Raw genomic sequence first — 19,291 nt, forward strand, 5'->3', positions numbered from 1 at the left:
AGTCGTGAATTTTGTTACTCAATATTCACATTGTTAATTTGTTTGTTTTCTAATATGTTATATATTTATTTGTTTGTAGTTTGGATTGCTTCGACTTTGTACTCAATTGCTGCTTAATTATTACATATTTGTATAGATATTTTGTTTTGTTAAAATGGATATTTAATCTAAAATTCTAAATTACATATGTTTTTTAAGTTTAATATTTAAAGTCCATTAAATGACTAAACCGTCTAAACCGGTCAGACCAGACCGCCTTTTCGTGGTCTGGTTTGACCGGTATGGGCACTTGATGTCAAACCGCTCGGTTTGAAAATTTTATAAACCGCCATTACGGTTTGGTTTGTGGTTTGAGGGGTTAAACCGTCCAAACCGGACCAAGTACACCCCTAATTTTGGGATATTGTTGTTCCGGGTCGGATTCTACTTCGTTTCGGACCGTCCATCTAAGCATCCATGCCGATTTCTTCTTCACGGCTAAAATCCAGGGTCCATTCATATAATTCATTTCAACATTTTCTCCAATTATAGCAACAATTCCCGCCGCGTAGCAAGTCAATTTCTAATCACTACATTTGATGATTCGATCGCATCTTCCCGTGATTATTCATCGTCAATCATAGTAATCACTGTACACTTGTGACTTTGATTCGTCGGAGACAATCTGATAGCCTGCGAAGATGAAAAGCAGAGGTAAAATCGGAGGAGGAGGAGTATTTGGCGGGTGGTCTAGTCTTGGTCTACCTGCTGTTTTACTCTTATGCATCTTCTTCTTCTTCTTGGGATTCTTCGGTTCTTCTTTATTATCTCAACAGGTTCTTCTTTCCATACTCGTCTGCTTTGATTTTACGTTTCGAACTGTGTTCGATTGATCCTGTAGTTCTCTACTGTCTGTATCGAGTATAAATTTGCTTATCGATTGATCGTTTTGGTTATCGCGACTAAATCATGGCAGGTTGAAACTGAATCTAGTTTACATCCAAGACCTAGGGTGCTTAAGGAGGAAGAATATGATCCGTTGCCTCGAGGGGATTCCGGTGATGACTCCTTTACCACCATTCCCTTTCAGGTGATGACTTCTTAGATGGATCATGGAATTGGCCTAATTGATGCAAGTTTTCGTTATTGTGAACTCTGATTTTTAGGTTTGGTTTTGTTTCTGAGTTCGTAAATCTGCTGTTTGCTAACTGGTTTCTTGCATGATTCATAATTCTTATTAGATTTTGAGTTGGAGACCTCGAGCTCTGTACTTTCCAGGTTTTGCAACGGCAAAACAATGTGAAAGTATTATCAAGATGGCCAAGGTTAAACTTGCACCTTCGACCTTGGCTTTACGCAAAGGAGAAACTGCTGAGAACACCAAGGGAATTAGAACAAGGTACATATGTAGTGAAGGTTTTTCTACACGCACAAATGTCAAGCAGAGTGTACCCTTTTTAGGGTTCAGTTTAGGGGATGTTCGGTTGGATTTACATTAAATTCTGTGTGGATAAAGCTGTCTCTGTGGATTAATCTATCTATAGAGATTGAGACGAAGGTTTTTGTTTGGAAGAGTTTTTCATAGATGAAACGAGAATATTTTTTAATCAGTGGGGCAGGGTTGGAAAAAACTTGGCTTTCTGCATAAAGCTTCCCCTTGGAAGCTTACTGAATAAGTCACTTTCTATATTATTAAGCCACTATCAAATAGTCATGTATGGCTGACCGAATAAGCTGCGAGTCCAATTAAGCTGCTAACAAACTAACCCTTATTAGTTAGGTCCTCTTTTTCTGTTTTCACAAATCTTATGAGAAGTTTCTTGGTTTTCATCCTTAAAGTTGAAAATCAAGGTTTAAAGATAATCTTGAAAATCAAGGTTTTAAGATAATCTTGAAAATCAAGGTTTTAAGATAATCTTGAAAATCAAGGTTTTAAGATAATCTGAAACAAAGTGTGTTGTATTTTCAGATGGGTGTTCCATAAATCCAACTTAAAAAGTTTTCTAATTTTCAAAGTAGAATTCAGATTTTGGCAAATAATGGAAGAGAGTTTAAAAATTGTCTGATAATAGCTAAATTGGCAAGGCATTGAGAGATGATACTGTAGATGCCATATACATTCATCTCCGTTATTTCTTATTTTGAAATGAACCAGTTCTGGCATGTTCATAAGCTCATCTGAAGACAAAACAGGGATCTTGGCTCTCATCGAGAAGAAAATTGAAAGGGCTACAATGATCCCAAGAAGTAACGGAGAGGTATTGTTTCATCACCGTCTCCAGTTAAATCTATTTGGTAAAGCAACTCTCGGACTAGTTTTATGATTCCGTGGTTATATCTTGGTTTCAAAATTAACAACTTGCAAGTTCACTATAATCTGTTTAAAACTCATCAATTTTATTAACATTTCAGGGACCATGATTAAGAGATGTTAATTAACAAGTCAACATGTTCTTGATGTAGTTCTTTTGAAGACGGAATGAGAACACTTTTATGGTTTTTTCATAAACATAAAGTAGCATAAATAGGCATCTGTCGTCTTCTTTTAATAGAGATGCAACATTTGCAATGATAAGTACATGTACAAACTTGCATGTGATATACTTGCAGGTGAATTATCTATATGCTATTATCATGCCTTGGCTTTATAGTTTTTTCTGCATAAGTTGCTTGAGTCATCCAACATCTTTGGGGCTGTTTGGTTCCTTTTCCATTGAGTTCTGTATGGATAAAGTTGTCTGTGTGGATTAATCTGTCTGTATGGACTAGGAAGGTTTTTGTTTGGGAGGGTTTTTTCGTAGATGAAAGTTGCGTGCTTTTTAATTGGGAGGGGCATGTTTGGAAAAAAAACTAGACTTTCTGCATAAAGCTCCCCTCTAGAAGCTTACTGAATCAACCACTTTCTATATCATTAAGCTACTACCAAACAGTCATGCATAGCTGACTGAATAAGCTGTGAATTCCGTTAAGCTCATTAAGCTGCTAACGAACAGATCCTTAGAATGGTATGTACAACATAGCACAGGTTTTCATATGGACATCTTTTTACTACTTGTGTTTCTTCTCTTTCCTTGGATAGCTCAGGAAGCTCATTGGGAATCACGTGGGACCTCATTTGTCCAACCCTTAAGGTTTAGAAGTAGATTCGTAAGTTGAGAACTTGATATAATATATGAATTTTTCCTGAATTTGTATGAAAATTGTTATTGGTGTACACATACAGACAAAAATTATAATGAAACATACTGTCCTACGGTTTCACTTCTTCACGAATGCCATACGTGTAGGTCTTAAATCCAATTTATATAGACAATCCTTGAAGTTGGATGCAAATTTTGTCATATTTTTGACCAAATTATCTTGTAAACTAATATAGTTATCTCAGTAGGATTTCTTTTGTGTTACTATTTCCGTGTTAAGTGGATCAGTTGCCATTGGCTATGTGTTCATTGTATCGCTCATTAGTCATTACCAGCTGTTTGATACAACAACGTGGCTATTTTTCAGGCGTTCAACGTTCTACGATATGAAATTGGACAGAGGTATAATTCACATTATGATGCTTTCAACCCTACTGAATATGGTCCACAGAAGAGCCAACGGGTACGTGACTTACTAAACCTTGTTTCGGCATGCCTTTTATACATAGATACAAGTTAATAAACTGTCTTTATGCATCATTAATTAGTTGCTCTAATGTTTGCGGATGCATATTACATTCAACGGCCTCTATTTCTTATTTGTTGATCATTTGAGCAGTGATTGTTGAATTGTAGCAACTGATGGTTCTGTTGGAAAAATACTCCTGTATCACCTGCAAAAATGCGAAAATAAGTTGAAAGAAATAAAAAAAAGATTGGTTTAGGCAGACTATAAATGATTATATTTGCGATTGAAAATGATGTTTATATCTATAGGTATGAATGTACATTATTAAAAGGTTGCAAGTCAAGAGAAAATTCAAGGCTGATAAAAGCATTTCTATTAATAGCAGGGACTTTTAGAAAGGTCACAACTAAGCAGTGGCTTTTAGGAAGATCATTGTCAAAGCCTTTTAATAATTCAAATAATAAGGAAATATGTTCTCGGTTTTATCTCATTCAAATATGAAAAAGAAAATAAATAAAACTAATAAAAAGAACTCGGTATTATCCCACTCGAAAGTAGGGTCTTTGCACCTGCCGAGGGGGAGTGAGATGTACGCAGACCTGTCCTCTGCCTCAGAGAATAAGCGGCTATTCTAAATCGTGTATTTATCTTCTATTAACAAGTACATTATTCATTTCCCGGGAAAAATTACTGAAGTTATAAGGACCGTACAACACAGATGCCATTATGTTAAAATTCCCTTGAGCTCTTAATTTGAAATTGTATTTACTAATATCTTTAGTAGAGCAATGATCATACCTACTGACAAAAATCCAGTTGAGGGTATTCTCCATATATGATTCACTAAGTGGAAAAACTAACATTTATTACTTGGACAAATTTTCTTACACGACCTCCCTTTATGCCAACTCTCGGAGAAAATATATTTTTTAGGTATATGAAAATGCTTATTTGTAAGTTATCATACTTGCAGTATGAACAGCTACTTTGACTAGTAAATCAAACCAAACCATACCATACCATGCCATACTCAAACAACAATTCATACTCAAACAACAATTCATAAAGTTCAAAAAACAGACACTACCTCTTTAATCTTCTTACTAAATGATGGTCAGAAAATATGATTCTATTAGTTTCAATAGAACTTAGATTTATAGACTTACATATAGAGGTTTTCATTTTAACCCAGCCCCAAGGACCAGGAGCAGGACCAGCACTCCATCTACCCAGCGGGCCTTGGCTGATTCCAGGCAATTTTTAACCGGTCCAACCAGGCTTTTTATCTAGGCACAAGGACTGGCCATGATCGCCAGACTTAACCGGTCCCTGTCCTTTCTTCAATTTTGTTAGACTTTCTATTATTAAAGTCATGACATCAATATAAAATACAATTTTCATTTTTCATTTAATTTATAAAATACCTCAATAAGTTTTTAATAGCAGTTGAATAAAGCTATAAACTAAACTGAAGGGAGTGTAAATTGGTAAAAGTAAACATATAGAAATTAGGGGATTAAGTATTTGAAATGGGGTGAGGACTAAGGAAAAATTCTGAAAGCATAGGTCCTAATGGAGTTTTTTTTGCATAACCAGTGTCAGTTGGTTCATGCAGTAACTTCTTGGGACTGGTTGAAGCCGACTGTATGCAAAATGGAATGGCTCGTAATGTTTCTTTTTGTCTTTTTATCTCTCATTGTTGTTCTAGTTCACATAATCATAGATGGTTATAATACTATGACCAGTGTTCGAGTTCAATCTTCAACACTAGTTGCTGATTCTTGCTCAATCTTTACAGTAGCATTGCTGAAACTAGCATTATTTAGGATCATCATCTTCTTTAGCAGTTTCTGATAATCTTCTTTGTATGCAAATTTATGCTCTAATGGTCATTAATTGTAGATTGTCGTTAATAATTCTAATCTCAAAGAAGACTTGCTTACAGATTGCTTCTTTCTTGCTATATTTATCCGATGTTGAAGAAGGTGGAGAAACCATGTTTCCATTTGAGGTAAGTTCTAGAACTTTGTATCCCTCGCTTTTTCCTGCTACCCGTCAATTGTTGGGTTCTTTAGAAGAATGATCTTTTTGACAGATTCTTTTAAAGTGCATGACCTTCTAACATATTTTGAGGCATTCTTATGTTCATAAGGGATCCATTGGATGAATGACCTTAAGTGAGTTTTCAAACAGGACCACGACCTTCTAAATTCTTTTTCACTCAATGACCTTCATCTGACCTGCCCCTGGTCAGCTTCCGTAAAAACTTAGAAATGAAATGGAGCATAATATTACAAAACCAGCTTCTGAAGAAGGTCATTGAGCTAAATAATAATCCGTTAAGAAGAGACATTCGTCCGTTGGAAAAAGGTTATTCAAATCTGCCAAAAAGTCGTGCATTTAAAAAAATCTGTCGGAAGGTTATTCTCCTAAATCACCCGTCAAAAGTATCCTCGTTTGCTGAAAGGAGCATCTGTTCTTTTGCTTTGGTTTGCAGAATGGGGAAAATGCGGACGCGAATTATGATTTCAGAAAGTGTATCGGTTTGAAAGTAAGACCAAGGAGGGGTGATGGGCTTTTGTTTTATTCCTTATACCCAAATGGTACTATTGATCCGGTGAGTTCATTTCTAGTTAACATCACCATCTCATTGAATAATATAAGGAAACATATATGTATATATATATATATATATATATATATATAATTCTATATATGGCATACAAACTCAAACTTGCCGTCTGATGTCAAGCCTCACGCCATTTAGAACTTTGCCTTAAATGAGTTTCCAATTAGGAGCACGCCCTTCTCAATTCTTATTATTTTTACCTCATTGACCTCTACCCGACCTGCCTCTATATTAAACTACCCCTAGTTCAAAACAGTTGTTCCCGTAAAAACGTAGAAATACACTAAGACGGTTAGATTCTTATATTAAGTTTACTGGTAACCTGGATACCATTGGGCCAAGGGTCCTTCGATTATTTGTTTTTGTTTACTTACTCTGTAATGGTTATGGATGCAGTCATCACTTCATGGGAGCTGCCCTGTAATCAAAGGCCAGAAATGGGTGGCAACGAAATGGCTTAGGAACGAAGAAGAATATGACTGAAACTTAATTTCTGCTATTCTTCGGTTCCTCTGTATTTAATATGTACTTTTGTACATCTCATCTAAGGCTCAGGCTCAGGCTCAGCAGTCGGCATATATTGTTTCTGATGATAACTGGTTAATTACGAGGCTCGATTCCGTTAAATTATCTCGTTTCCGTTTTTCTTTCCGTTTCGTGCTTCGTAATGACCAGATAGAAATTAAAATAGAAACAAATACTTGTCGAACTTTGTGTGTGTGTGTGCGCGTATGGCCCAAGTGTCTCCCTTTTGCATATGTATTGTTCTTTAAAAGAGTCACTTTAGAGAGACCATACGTTTCAAATTTTATATGCAAGCGAAAGATCGTGTGAGAAATAAAGTTAGAATGAGAAGAGTAAGAAGGAATCGGGACTCTTGATCATCTTTAATTTCAAACTTATCTATGAATCGCGCTTGATACGGGGATTGATCCGGTGTATCTTGATGGATCTCATCCTCATGTGCATCCAAAGATGAATATCCATTATTACGTTTCACCTTAACACACACACATATATGTATTTATATGTATTTATAAGAGAGGTCGGCAGTTATGGTGGTTAATCGGTTGTAATTGATAATGGATAAGGTCGAAGAGTAGTTACAATGGAATCTTAATTCTAAAGTATTTAGAACCACACATTCAGCAATAGGCCAACGTTCAATGATGACCATGTTCAGCGATAGCTAAAGGCAAAACAATGATAGGCCATAGCTGAAGACCGATTCAGTGATAACTGAAGACCATTCAACGATGGCTAGCACGACCAGACCTATCTTTTTTTTTTTTTCAGAGTATAAGACTTTGGTAAAAAATTTAAGTCTTTAGAACTCGACTCGCTTGCTGATCGGTCAGTAGGAACACTGCCAACGGGCTCACCCCCCGTGGAACCCTGCTAGGGGCGCTGCCCCTAGGACTCCGCTTTATGACGATCTAAGGTGATATGGACAACATTTGTGAGTGTGCATTCCTCACTCCCTTACTCACTTTTGTTTGCTTTATCATCTTAATCGATCTCTTAGTAAATCACAACTACATCAAAATGGTTGATGACACTAAAATCACCAACATTCCTCCCTCATTTGATTCACAAATAAACACATAAGATGTCAAACAAATGCATAAATGAAAATGTCACGAAGATTGAACTTCCATCTTAGTATATTACACATTTCAACATTCCTCCCCTATTTTAGTGTGATCCAATGTTTGTTTTTTCATTAAGTTTTATATTGGTTTTTTTTTGAAGTATATAATATTTATATATGACAAATGCAACAAATAAACTCATACACCCTTCTCACCTATGGTGAGGTTTGAACCACTGACCTCCTAGAAGGCAAAATGCTACAATACCACTAGGCCAAAGACCCTTTGGTAAGTTTTATATTGGTTGTCTGTATATATTAAGCTAAATTACTATTTGTTTGTTATGTTGAATAAATTACTTGAACGACCAGTCACATTTTATACCTCCTTATCCACACTACTCACATTTCATACCCTTCCTTTACTCGTGTATATAACAACTCATCTCATATGGATCACAAATGAGATACGTGAGCTCATTATAAACCTCAAGTCGTTGGTTGCTAGAAACTCTCGTCATGGTTTTAAGTTGAATTTGAAGCTATTGAGACAACCTGTTGTCTTAGACTTTGGAGGTGTTACAGAACATAGTCGATTCTTGCACCATCAGGATGCCTAGCAGGGCCTTACAATATACCGTTCATACAGAAAGTGATATATATATATATATATATATATATAGAGAGAGAGAGAGAGAGAGAGAGAGAGTTTGTTTCAAATATATCTTGTTGCATTTGTACAACCAATGCAACCCAATAAATTGAGATATTTATAGAAATGATAAGAGTTCATTTATTATGATTTGAATATTTATGAAAGATGAATATGATTCATTTATTATAATCAATACTTTATATTAGGAAACAATCAAAACTTCTATGAAATCACATATTAATCAAATAAAATGAACGATTGAGAATGTGTTATATTGGTTGTACAAATTAAAAGGATTGTATAATATCTCATCAATCTCTCTCTATATATAAAAGTGGTGATATTAAATTATATGTTAAATCATATAATTATCTGGATATAAATTTAGTGCATAACGATGATGAGTCAACATTAGTTGATGTGAACTATACATTCATAACTGTGAAGGAGCCCATCTGCCATAATCAATCATTGATATCTCATATACGATTTGACATGCACCATAAATAATTTATTCTTTATAAAATAATTATTACTGATTTTAAAAAACAGAACCAATACTTAAAAGTTACCCGAGCCAACCTCGTTATTGAACGATATCTTATCAGGCAAGTTGACAGTGTCTTGGGAAAATTCACCGCATTGCATAAAAACAAAATCAACAAATTCATTTTGAAACTATCTGTAACTCACCGCGGTTTCTTTGAAAAAAATCGATTCGATCACTTTGATTTGAATCCATAAGATTCTTATATCTTGGTGTTACTTTAAAATAATTTAAATACTAGGTTAATAATTTGAAAATTTAAAATTTAAAAAAAAAGCAGATAAAGTCCTATAATTGGCTCTCTTCTCATCAGAGACGTTCCAATTTTTTTGGAGGTTTTGCTACATTCAAAACTTTTGATTATATTGCATAAATAAGATGACAGAGAATATATGTTAAGAATAAAAATGTGTTAAACCTTAAAACGATTAACTATCTGAAACTAAACCTAAACCTAAACATTAATGGTTTGAACCTATAACCAAATAATTAATGGTTTGAATCTAAATAATTTCAGCTATAATTTTATATTGGTCGATAAAAAAACCATAACACATGTAAGAGTTTTTGTAATCTTAAATTTTAAGTAATATGCATCAATAAACAGTACTTTGTGCATAAAAATAGTTTTTAAGAGTTTTTGTCAAATAATTTATAATATAATATAGATAAAATTAAAAATTAAAAAGGTTATCACAATGTGTATCTTGTATGTACTTTTAGTATCACATTGTATCATTTGTATGTATCTTTTTTAAACAGTGTCGATGTTTTTTAGGCATCACAATGTATCTCTTGTGTTCACATGACTCCACTCACCTATAGTTTTTTGTTGTTTCTGTTGCTATATATCTTGTATTCACATTGTGTTTGTCGGAATAAGGTTTGCCAAAGAGGAGAGAGGAAAAATAAGATTTCCAAAATACCTAAAATGCTCTTTAACTAAAATTTCAAGTCAAAATTACCAAACTGTTAATTTCTTAATTTATATTTTCATTTGTGACTAAGATCGGATCACAATGTTACCACAAATTACTAAGTTCTCCCTTGAATGACCCCATATATATAGATGAAGGATCATGCGAGACATTAAACATTTTTATGAGAAGTCGAAAAGTTTCAATATCATATATGATTATAATCATTTGGGTGTGTTTAATCATATATGATTAAACGTCTATGTGTTGTCAATGCAACATGTATTTAATCATATATGATTAAGTTTATGTACAATGCTTGCAATCATGTATGATATTGAAACTTCTCGTCTTCTTGTAAAATGTTTAGGTTCTCGTTTAAACTTGTCCTTATTTAAAGTGATTAAATGTATCTAAATGTTAGTGAAAGTGAGTAAAGTGAAAATAAAAATAGATGGAGGTACTTGAAGATAGTGGATATGGGTTGGAAAATCAATTTAGATTAAAAAGTCATTTGATCCAATATCTCACAAGTTTTTTCACAGTAAACTTTATCCTTAGAACAATAACTAAATAAGAGAACATAAAAACGACACAATCACATGTAAATCACCTGTAATTTTATACTAACGATCAACGTAAGGGTGTGCGGACGACTTAGACCGTGACATCCTCCAAGGCCGTATGAATCACATGTGATTTTAGTATAAAATAGATATGATTCAACTGTTTTTGTATTCTTTTATTTGATTACTATTTTCGTTTGAACCTAATTATATATATGGAAAATGATCTTGTGAGAAGAAGAGTTAAGTAGAAAAGCCTAATGAGGGATTTGGATTCTTGATCACCTTTAATCTCCAACTTACTAATAAATCGCGCTTGATACGGGGATTAATCTAGTACATCTCATTCTAATATGCATATGGATATCACTTTTATATATATATATATATATATATATATATTATATATCATATAATATATATAATCAGTAGACAAGTTAAAATTAGAATGACCGTTGATATGATGTATGATAAACTGTATGTACGATCAACGATCCCATCATTTAGCCCGTCAAAAAAATCCAGTTGTATTTCATTTATTTCACACACCCCGAGAGAAGACATACAACCGGCTTGTGGGGTTGCTCACAATCCTTTTGTTATTATGGTAGATTTCAACTAGCCTTTTTTGTTTCCACGCATTAATCACCAAGAATCACCTCATTGAACACCCTATTTCACTGGGTTTAAACCTTATATTCTAATGGCATACAACTTCAATGCTCATTCTAACCAAATCCCAGTTGATCGGGTTGCGAAAATCTTGGAATATGTTATTTTGGGTATCTCGTTGATGATAAACCATCTATAAAATCATTGAATTTACAGTTGATTGGCCAATTTGAGGGCGTTTATCCCATTTCTGAAAAGATGCAGATTATGTGGTTGATAAAATGTCTCAATGGTCAATTGGAAAACTTCTAATCTTTTGTCCAAATACTCCAACCCCATTTGCACTCACCACCACACACTTGCCAAATCCAACTTATTTCCTTGTAATTATCCCTCCAAAAATATTCAGAATACCAGCCTTGAAAAACTGTAGAAAGATACTATTTTGTCCCTTCATCTTACTCCCTTTTGGCCAGATTCTAATATTCATCATGGGTATTTCTTTAAAGACGTTGATCGTTTGACATGTTACAGAATCAAAGCTTGAGGTTTAAGTACATTTAATGCTAGAAAAGAGTGGAGGTAAAATGAAAGCAACAACTAACTGTTTGCTTTGCGAATTTGTAAAATCAACAAGTGAAATGAGTGTACTTTTGTAAAGCTATCTCTCTTTTTTGCAATAAAGATCATGGCTATGGTTGTGATTGCTCAATCATTTTCATGGAGGATGTTGTTCTACAAGAGGGTGTGCACTGCCTACAGCCATTGATGTGCCCGTTAAGAGAAAGAAGTTGCTTATGATTGATTGATTACTTCCATGAAGAAGACTTGTGATTGGTTTGCTATCATTCTTCTCCATCTTGTTTCCTTTTTGATTCTTGGTTTTCTTCCATGCTTGTTTTCCCAAGCTCTTTTCGTCTAGATATGTATAAATGTATAGTTTAATTGATTATGGACAAAAGGGAAGATCTATAAAGATTTCATTTTGATGTTAACAGGATGTTCTCCCAGGAGATCCCAAGTGATGTTACAGTAAATGCAGGAGGTGTTTCATTTCCATTACACAAGGTATGATTCGTCTTTGAGACTGTGCTCTTGTTATTATGCATCTTTTGAAATCATTTTTTAATGTGAAAGAATGGATCTTTTGACCCTTTTATTGCATATATATCTTTGATAGTTTCCTTTGGTTAAAGGACCTTTTGATAGGTTTTCATTAAATCCATAACCTTCTGACAAGTTTGAGATCGAGAATGTCTCAGCTTAACAGAAGAATCCCACTTCCATACATGAGAATCCCTAAAAAATTGTCATTTAGCTAAATAACCCATCTTTTATACCGGATTTATATCCTTATAACTATTGGTCTAAATGGTGATTTTGATATATGGTTAGGAAGTTTAAGCTCTAGTTCCTCTATTCCATATGCAGTTTCCATTGGTCTCAAAATGTGGTTATATACGGAAATTGGTGTCTGACCTGAAAGATGTTGATCTTTTGGTAGTCGAAATCCCGGATGTCCCAGGAGGGTCTGAAGGATTCGAACTTGCAGCCAAGTTCTGTTATGGAGTAAACTTCGAATTATCCACTGAAAACATTGCCATAGTGAGATGTGTGGCAGAGTTTCTTGAAATGACGGAGGATCATGCAATCGGAAACCTGGTTTCAAGATCCGAAGCCTATTTGAATGAAGTAGGACTTAAAACCTTGGCTGGCTCCGTTACCATTTTGCAATCATCAACAAATTTCTTACCGATGGCCGAGAAAGTGAAGTTGATCAATCGTTGTATAGACACTATAGCATTCATAGTGACCAAAGAAAGCCAATTTTGTTCTCCGGGTAGTACAGAGGGCAGCAGCACTTTGATTTCTTCTACTTCATCATCATCATCATCATCGTACCCGAAAGCTGTAGTTGATTGGTGGGCTGAGGATCTAATTGTTCTTAGAATCGATATCTTCCAAAGGGTTCTTCTTGCAATGATTTCAAGGGGATTCAAACAATATGCTCTTGGTCCAATTCTAATGCTTTATGCCCAAAAATGTCTTCGAGGTTTGGTAAGATCTCTTCTTGTTCTAGGTGCATTTGAAGAATTATTTCTTTGAACCAGAGTTTCTGAATGGAACTACACTTGGCTCATTTTGTTACAGTCTGAAAGACTGGACCAGGGGAAGATTCAAATAAGAACCGTAAATATTTTTGAGAACCGACTGTTTCCGCTTTATGCATAAAGAATGTCAATAGATATCATCATGAAAATGCATGATATTCATAATGAATAATAATCAAAATGCATGATATTCATGATGAATAATAATGAATAGTTGGTTCCCGGATTCTCAAAATATTTATGGTTCTCATTTGAACTTTCTTCGAATGGACGGTCACCTGTTATCAAATGACATCATTTTGAATTAGAATTTCCATGGACTTCCTACACGAATCACTTTGTTCTTATGAGAATTTCTCAATACAACTCCCATATGATTCACTTGATTTTAGCACAAAGTTGTTCACTTATTCATATAAATATCCAACATCAAACAGGAGATATTTGGAAACAGCAAGAAAAAGATCAACCCAGAACAAGAACACGAAAAGCGGATGGTTCTAGAAACAATAGTGAGCCTCCTACCAAGGGAAAGGAATGCAATGTCGGTCAGCTTTATCTCAATGTTGCTTCGAGCTGCCATATATCTTGAAACAACAATGGCATGTAGGCTAGATTTGGAGAAACGAATGGGATTACAACTTGGGCAGGCGGTCTTAGATGATATACTGATTCCTTCTTATCATTTTGATGGGGACACATTGTTTGATGTCGATACTATACAGCGGGCCCTGATGAATTATCTTGAATACGAACTGGAAGGCAATTGCGATCATGAAGAGTACGTTTCTTCTCCTCAAAGTGATATGGAGAAAGTTGGGAAGTTGATGGAGAGCTATCTTGCGGAAATAGCTTCTGATCGTAACTTATTGGTGTCGAAATTTATGAATTTTGCTGAACATATTCCAGAGCAAGCAAAGGTAACAGAAGATGGAATGTATAGAGCCATTGATATTTTCTTGAAGGTAAGTCTTCTTCTTTCTATGATGAACAATCACACACACAATGATCATTTGTAATGATAGATCCAGAAAGGATAAGTTTGACAAATGAGCTGAATCACTAGTTGTTGGTTTAATAAGCTAACTGTAAGCTGTTAAGCTAGTTGTTGGCTAATAAGCCGGCTGTTAGGTAAGAGCAGTCCAGCATCATGGGATCATTTTCTATTAGATAGGAACGACTGTAGCACAAAATCTACTTTTAGTAATTAAGCTGATAAGCTAGTTGTTGGATGATAAGCCGGCTATAAGCTAGTAATTGAAAAGTTAGTTGTTGGCTATTAAGCTAGCTGTTAGCTGATAAATTAGGTAATAAACTAATTCTATTTGGTAAAAACTAGTTGATAAGTTGGATAACAATGTAAAATGACTTAAATGGACATGTTAAAAAATTATTTGGAAAAATATGAGGGGTGTAATTGGAAAAGGAAGTGGAAAATGTAGATTTCAGAGAAAGGTTTGCTAGGGTTTCATTAGGAAATGATAACACAAAAGATAATACAAGGGATAGAAAAAGCCCTAGCCCTATAAGCAAATATAAGCTAACAGAAAAACTGGAGCTTATTGAAATGCTATCAAAAGTAGCTTGAAGTTAGCTTATTGGCTAAGTAGCTAATTAAACGAGGATTTTTCAATAAGCTCAAAAAATAAACTAACTTATGGTTGTCAAATATGACCAAAATCTGCAAAGGGGAAGATATGAGATCGTCATATCGAAGTTCTTACATGATTGGACACACGAAGTTACATAATCGGATTTATATACGAAGTTGTAAACCGTTTACAGTTCAAATTAGGCTACACATCCAACACGAGTTTATAGATATTTCATAATTGGAGCTGATTGAACTATGTGCTTAACGTTCAGCGATTTAATTTCGCAGGCTCATCCAACCTTAAGCGATACGGAAAGAAAGAAAGTTTGCAGCTTAATGGACTGTCAAAAACTATCTCGTGGAGCTTGTGCTCACGCGGCCCAAAACGACCGGCTTCCTGTGCAAACTGTAGTTCAAGTTCTTTACTACGAACAACAACGGTTAAGAGAAACCATGGATGGTGGTCCAATAGCGGTCGAACCCACTTCCAAACTAGACTCATTAACCACCAACCAACCATTAGACGATGAGCTCTCACGCTTGAAAAAGGAAAACCAAGACCTCAAATTCGAGCTTCTGAAGATGAAAACGCGATTAAAAGAGGTGGAAAGACCATCATCTGCTGATAAATCTGCAGTCAACAGCCCAGTTGGTGGCACTCGTTATTCGGCTGATAAGCCACCATTGCCACGAAAATCGTTCATAAGTTCCGTGTCGAAAAAGCTGGGGAAACTTACGCCGTTTCTACGTGCTGACGGGATATTACCTTCGAGTACTAGAGGCAAAAATAAGCCAAGTAAAGACCGAAGGCATTCGATATCTTGATCGGGCGGCTTGACAAGAAGACCGATACGATTCGATCGATAATTATTATTTTCATTTTCGTTTTTTAATGGCTTTGATGAATATAATTGTGTGATATATGTGTAAAAATGTTATATATATCGTAATTAGGATTAAATATATGACATTTGATGAAGGATTAAAATACAAGTGGGAACTGAAATATGAAGAGGAGTTTGTGGGGTTTGATATGTTTAAAAATGATTGAAAGCCTTTTATATAAAAATATAAATTAATAAAAAGTTAATGTGAAAAAGCAAAAAACAGCAAGACAAAGTAGCAGTGGCGCATGCCTATCTCTAACAACCTCAAATCATCATTTCACTTCATACAAATTATATCCGTTCAAAAACCCGATCAATTCAATACAAAATAATTTAATTTAAAGTAATTTGATGTTTAATTAAGTTATAAAATTTTCAGATTGTAGGTATTGAGTTACTATTATTTGAATCTAACCCAACCCGATTAACCCGATATCGTTTTTTTTTTTGAATTTAATATGATTGTTGAATTTTTAATAATATATACATTAGACAACTACACTATCACGTATGCTCTTCATATACAAATATTTTCAATCTATTCATATATATATATATATATATATATATAACTCATTCGTATATATGTTCAGTAACTGTGAACATATATATGTAAATTGAGAAAATTAACTGAATGTGATATACGTAATAAGTATGGATAAGTACGTTGTATCAACCGGTTGATTTGATGGAAAAAAAATTATGAGTAAAGAAATAACATATTCAAGGTTAGAAGAATATTTTAATGTACCAAAATATCAACTCGACTAACCCGACCAACCCGTACGGTTTGGGTTGGGTTGGGTTAAGATTTTTCAAATTGCAAGCATTGGGTTGGATTGTTCAAATGTCTTCAACCCGATTAACCTAACTCATGAACACTTCTATATCACAGGATTTCAGTACCCAAATAATAGAATGTAAAAACATATGTAATTTTTTAATAAAGTCACCAGTAAAATCATATGTGATTATGTGTAATCTTGGCCATAACCTAGGTTAAGGTTGCGTGCCAAATCGCTTGCATACCCTTGCGTAGACAGTTTTTTTTTGTAATTGTATATAATTTCAGTAAAATCATATGTGATTTGGTCGTTCAAATCGTGTTTCGCATTTTGATCACTTTTGATCCAATAGAGAACCATGCATGATTTTTCCCTTGTAAAGATCAACACTTTCACCAAAGAGCTTTTGGTCTAGCGGTATGTGAGTCATTGATCTCCTAAGAGGTCAAGGGTTTAAATCTCACCAAAGGTGAAGAGGGTGTGTGAGTTTATTTGTTTTATTTACCGTATATTAATATTATATACTTCAAAAAATTTGACACTTTCGGTCTTCTGCTTCGATTTGTGAATGCATGTTAATGATTTCAAAAAGTCATTTACTAAGGTTTGGTGCTTTTTTTATGTTAAGATATATACGTTAAAGTATGCTAACATTTGTGAAGATTAAGGTTTAATGTCTTTCATGTTAAGATATGTGAGATATAGTAAACATTCTTACCGTCGAAGTTCCACTTAATTACCGTCATGCCACCGCATCCAGTAGCATCTTTCAATGGAAAAAAACATCTACGGGCTCGAAAAAGGTTGTTACGGAAAACAAATATCCCATAATCTTAAGTCTATATAAACTCGTACACGTGGAGCATTTGATATCCTGTAATCTGGTGGTTATGATATGACGTTTACAATAAATAGTTTTAAAGATTTTGAACAAATTTGATAGTGATTTTAGATTAACTTTTTTTATCAACCTGGATATCCAACCCGTTATGCGAACCGACTAATCCCAGGGCGTCCACCTACTTTGCAGATAGCCCGGAGTCACTGCATTTGAACCTCCACGGCCACAAGGCGATTCTTTTTCCTCCTTGGATTGAACCTGAGACCTCATGGTACTTTTGACCTTTGAAGTCAAGCTCAAACCAATCAGATACCACCCTTGTGGTTAAAATACTTAACTTTTGAAAAACATGTATGAAGTTACATAAACAAAACAAAGTTTGGAAAATAAAATGTAAATAATTTATAATAATTTTGTTTTAGTTAATTATTTTGAGTTTTTAATAATCATTATTGCAAAAACACCAAAAACCTTATGTTAGATTTATTTTGATAAATTTTGTAAAAATAAAAACAAATTAAAAGAAACATTTTACACATGTTTCACTATTCTTGTACTATATAATGTCTATTACAAATTATGGTTAGTAAAGGTGTAATTAATGTGAGCAATTAATGCGAGTCAAGCTTGAGCATTAATATACTCGATTTGAACTCGATGGTAATTAATCAAACTCGACCCAGAAACTCATTAGTAGTTAAAAACTAAATTCGACTCGAACTCGATTACAATTTTTTAAACTTGAACTCGAGCTCGAATTCATTTGAAGCTCGAACCAAGCTCAAACTCCAACTTCAACTCGAACCAGCCTCGAACTCAAACTTGAATCAAGTTCTACCATTCTCTCCCATTGAAACTTATGGAGAGAATAGTAAGAAGGGATCATGAGAGACAAGACTGTTTTTATGGGACACGTGGGACAACATTTTCACTTGAACATTCACAGCAAAAACACTGTGAAATGAAACTTATGGAAAGAATAGTAAGAAGAGATCATGTGAGACAAAATTGTTTTTATGGGACACGTGAGAGAACATTTTTACATTTGAAACTTCACAGCAAAACACTGTGAAGGTAACCTTCACGGTGTTTTTGTTGTGAATGTAGGACTTTTTTTTTACTTTCACAATATTTTGTTGTGAAGTTTGAAGTGTAAAAATATTGTCTCACGAAAACAGGTTGGTCTCACGTGAACCCAACCCTATGTGAACCTATGTGATATGTTCATATGTGAACACGTGTGATTCACATATGAACTAATTAGCTGATTCATATATGAACTAATTAACTCATTCACATATAAACATGTTTGTCATCTATTTGTAAAAGTTAGAAAACCACTCATTCATCTTCCACATACCCATACAAAAAATTATTCAATACTTCACAGTCAAAACCACAAACATCAACCAGATAAAAAAACTAAAATCACTTTTTTTACTTCTCAAATATTTACCGCTACTAAATCCAACCTTTCCCTCCAAATGTGTGTGTCTATGAACAGGGTGTAAGACTTATAATTAGAGGAATCTAGTGGTGATATAGTGGCAGACAAAATATGAGGACAACTCTCCCTAATGTTGGAGAAGAGATAATAAACAATATACAATCAGCAACTTGGTTGGTCTAATTTCAAGAATATTAGGTATAATTAGCTGGGTGGGGTTACCATACATACATATATATATATATATATATATATATATATATATATATATATAGGGTATATTTCTTTTACAACCTTGTACATTTGTACAACCTTTGCAACCCAATTAATTGAAATATTTATAGAAATGATTGGAGTTCATTTATTATGATTTGAATATTTATGGAATATGAATAKARTTTATTAATTATGATTAATACTTTATATTATGAAACAATTAATTGATTAAAAATTGAATGGTTGAGATGAGGGTTGTATAGGGTGTAGGAATGGCAAAGGATGTAGAATAACATCCCTATATA

General features: G+C 34.1%; 2 protein-coding genes across 2 annotated transcripts; both read left to right on the forward strand.

Moving 5' to 3' along the window:
• The first annotated feature begins 493 nt into the window (after positions 1–493).
• Positions 494–6,922, forward strand: LOC112515336 (probable prolyl 4-hydroxylase 9). The gene is made up of 8 exons (XM_025122093.1): positions 494–815; positions 956–1,069; positions 1,221–1,378; positions 2,135–2,237; positions 3,487–3,582; positions 5,534–5,599; positions 6,086–6,205; positions 6,614–6,922. Exons 1-8 carry the CDS (start codon positions 681–683, stop codon positions 6,698–6,700), a joined length of 879 nt encoding a protein of 292 aa, XP_024977861.1. The 5' UTR covers positions 494–680; the 3' UTR covers positions 6,701–6,922.
• Positions 6,923–11,455: 4,533 nt separating this feature from the next.
• On the forward strand, positions 11,456–15,790 carry LOC112515449 (BTB/POZ domain-containing protein SR1IP1-like). Its single transcript, XM_025122278.1, has 5 exons — positions 11,456–11,942; positions 12,104–12,173; positions 12,537–13,163; positions 13,654–14,181; positions 15,099–15,790. The coding sequence occupies exons 1-5, from the start codon at positions 11,923–11,925 to the stop codon at positions 15,633–15,635; spliced, it is 1,782 nt and encodes a 593-aa protein (XP_024978046.1). The 5' UTR covers positions 11,456–11,922; the 3' UTR covers positions 15,636–15,790.
• Positions 15,791–19,291: the final 3,501 nt, after the last annotated feature.

The sequence above is a fragment of the Cynara cardunculus genome, assembly GCF_001531365.2.
Source record: "Cynara cardunculus var. scolymus isolate 2C chromosome LG 7, CcrdV1, whole genome shotgun sequence".
Taxonomy (NCBI): domain Eukaryota; kingdom Viridiplantae; phylum Streptophyta; class Magnoliopsida; order Asterales; family Asteraceae; genus Cynara; species Cynara cardunculus.

What these genes read in the sequence shown, in the direction of transcription:
- LOC112515336 (XM_025122093.1), top strand. Translation starts at nt 681, where the DNA reads ATGAAAAGCAGAGGTAAAATCGGAGGAGGAGGAGTATTTGGCGGGTGG. An exon ending in CTTCTTTATTATCTCAACAG is followed by an intron (nt 816 to 955) that starts GTTCTTCTTTCC and finishes AAATCATGGCAG; the next exon opens with GTTGAAACTGAATCTAGTTT. An exon ending in ACCAAGGGAATTAGAACAAG is followed by an intron (nt 1,379 to 2,134) that starts GTACATATGTAG and finishes GAAATGAACCAG; the next exon opens with TTCTGGCATGTTCATAAGCT.
- LOC112515449 (XM_025122278.1), top strand. Translation starts at nt 11,923, where the DNA reads ATGAAGAAGACTTGTGATTG. An exon ending in TTTCATTTCCATTACACAAG is followed by an intron (nt 12,174 to 12,536) that starts GTATGATTCGTC and finishes TTCCATATGCAG; the next exon opens with TTTCCATTGGTCTCAAAATG. An exon ending in CCATTGATATTTTCTTGAAG is followed by an intron (nt 14,182 to 15,098) that starts GTAAGTCTTCTT and finishes TTAATTTCGCAG; the next exon opens with GCTCATCCAACCTTAAGCGA.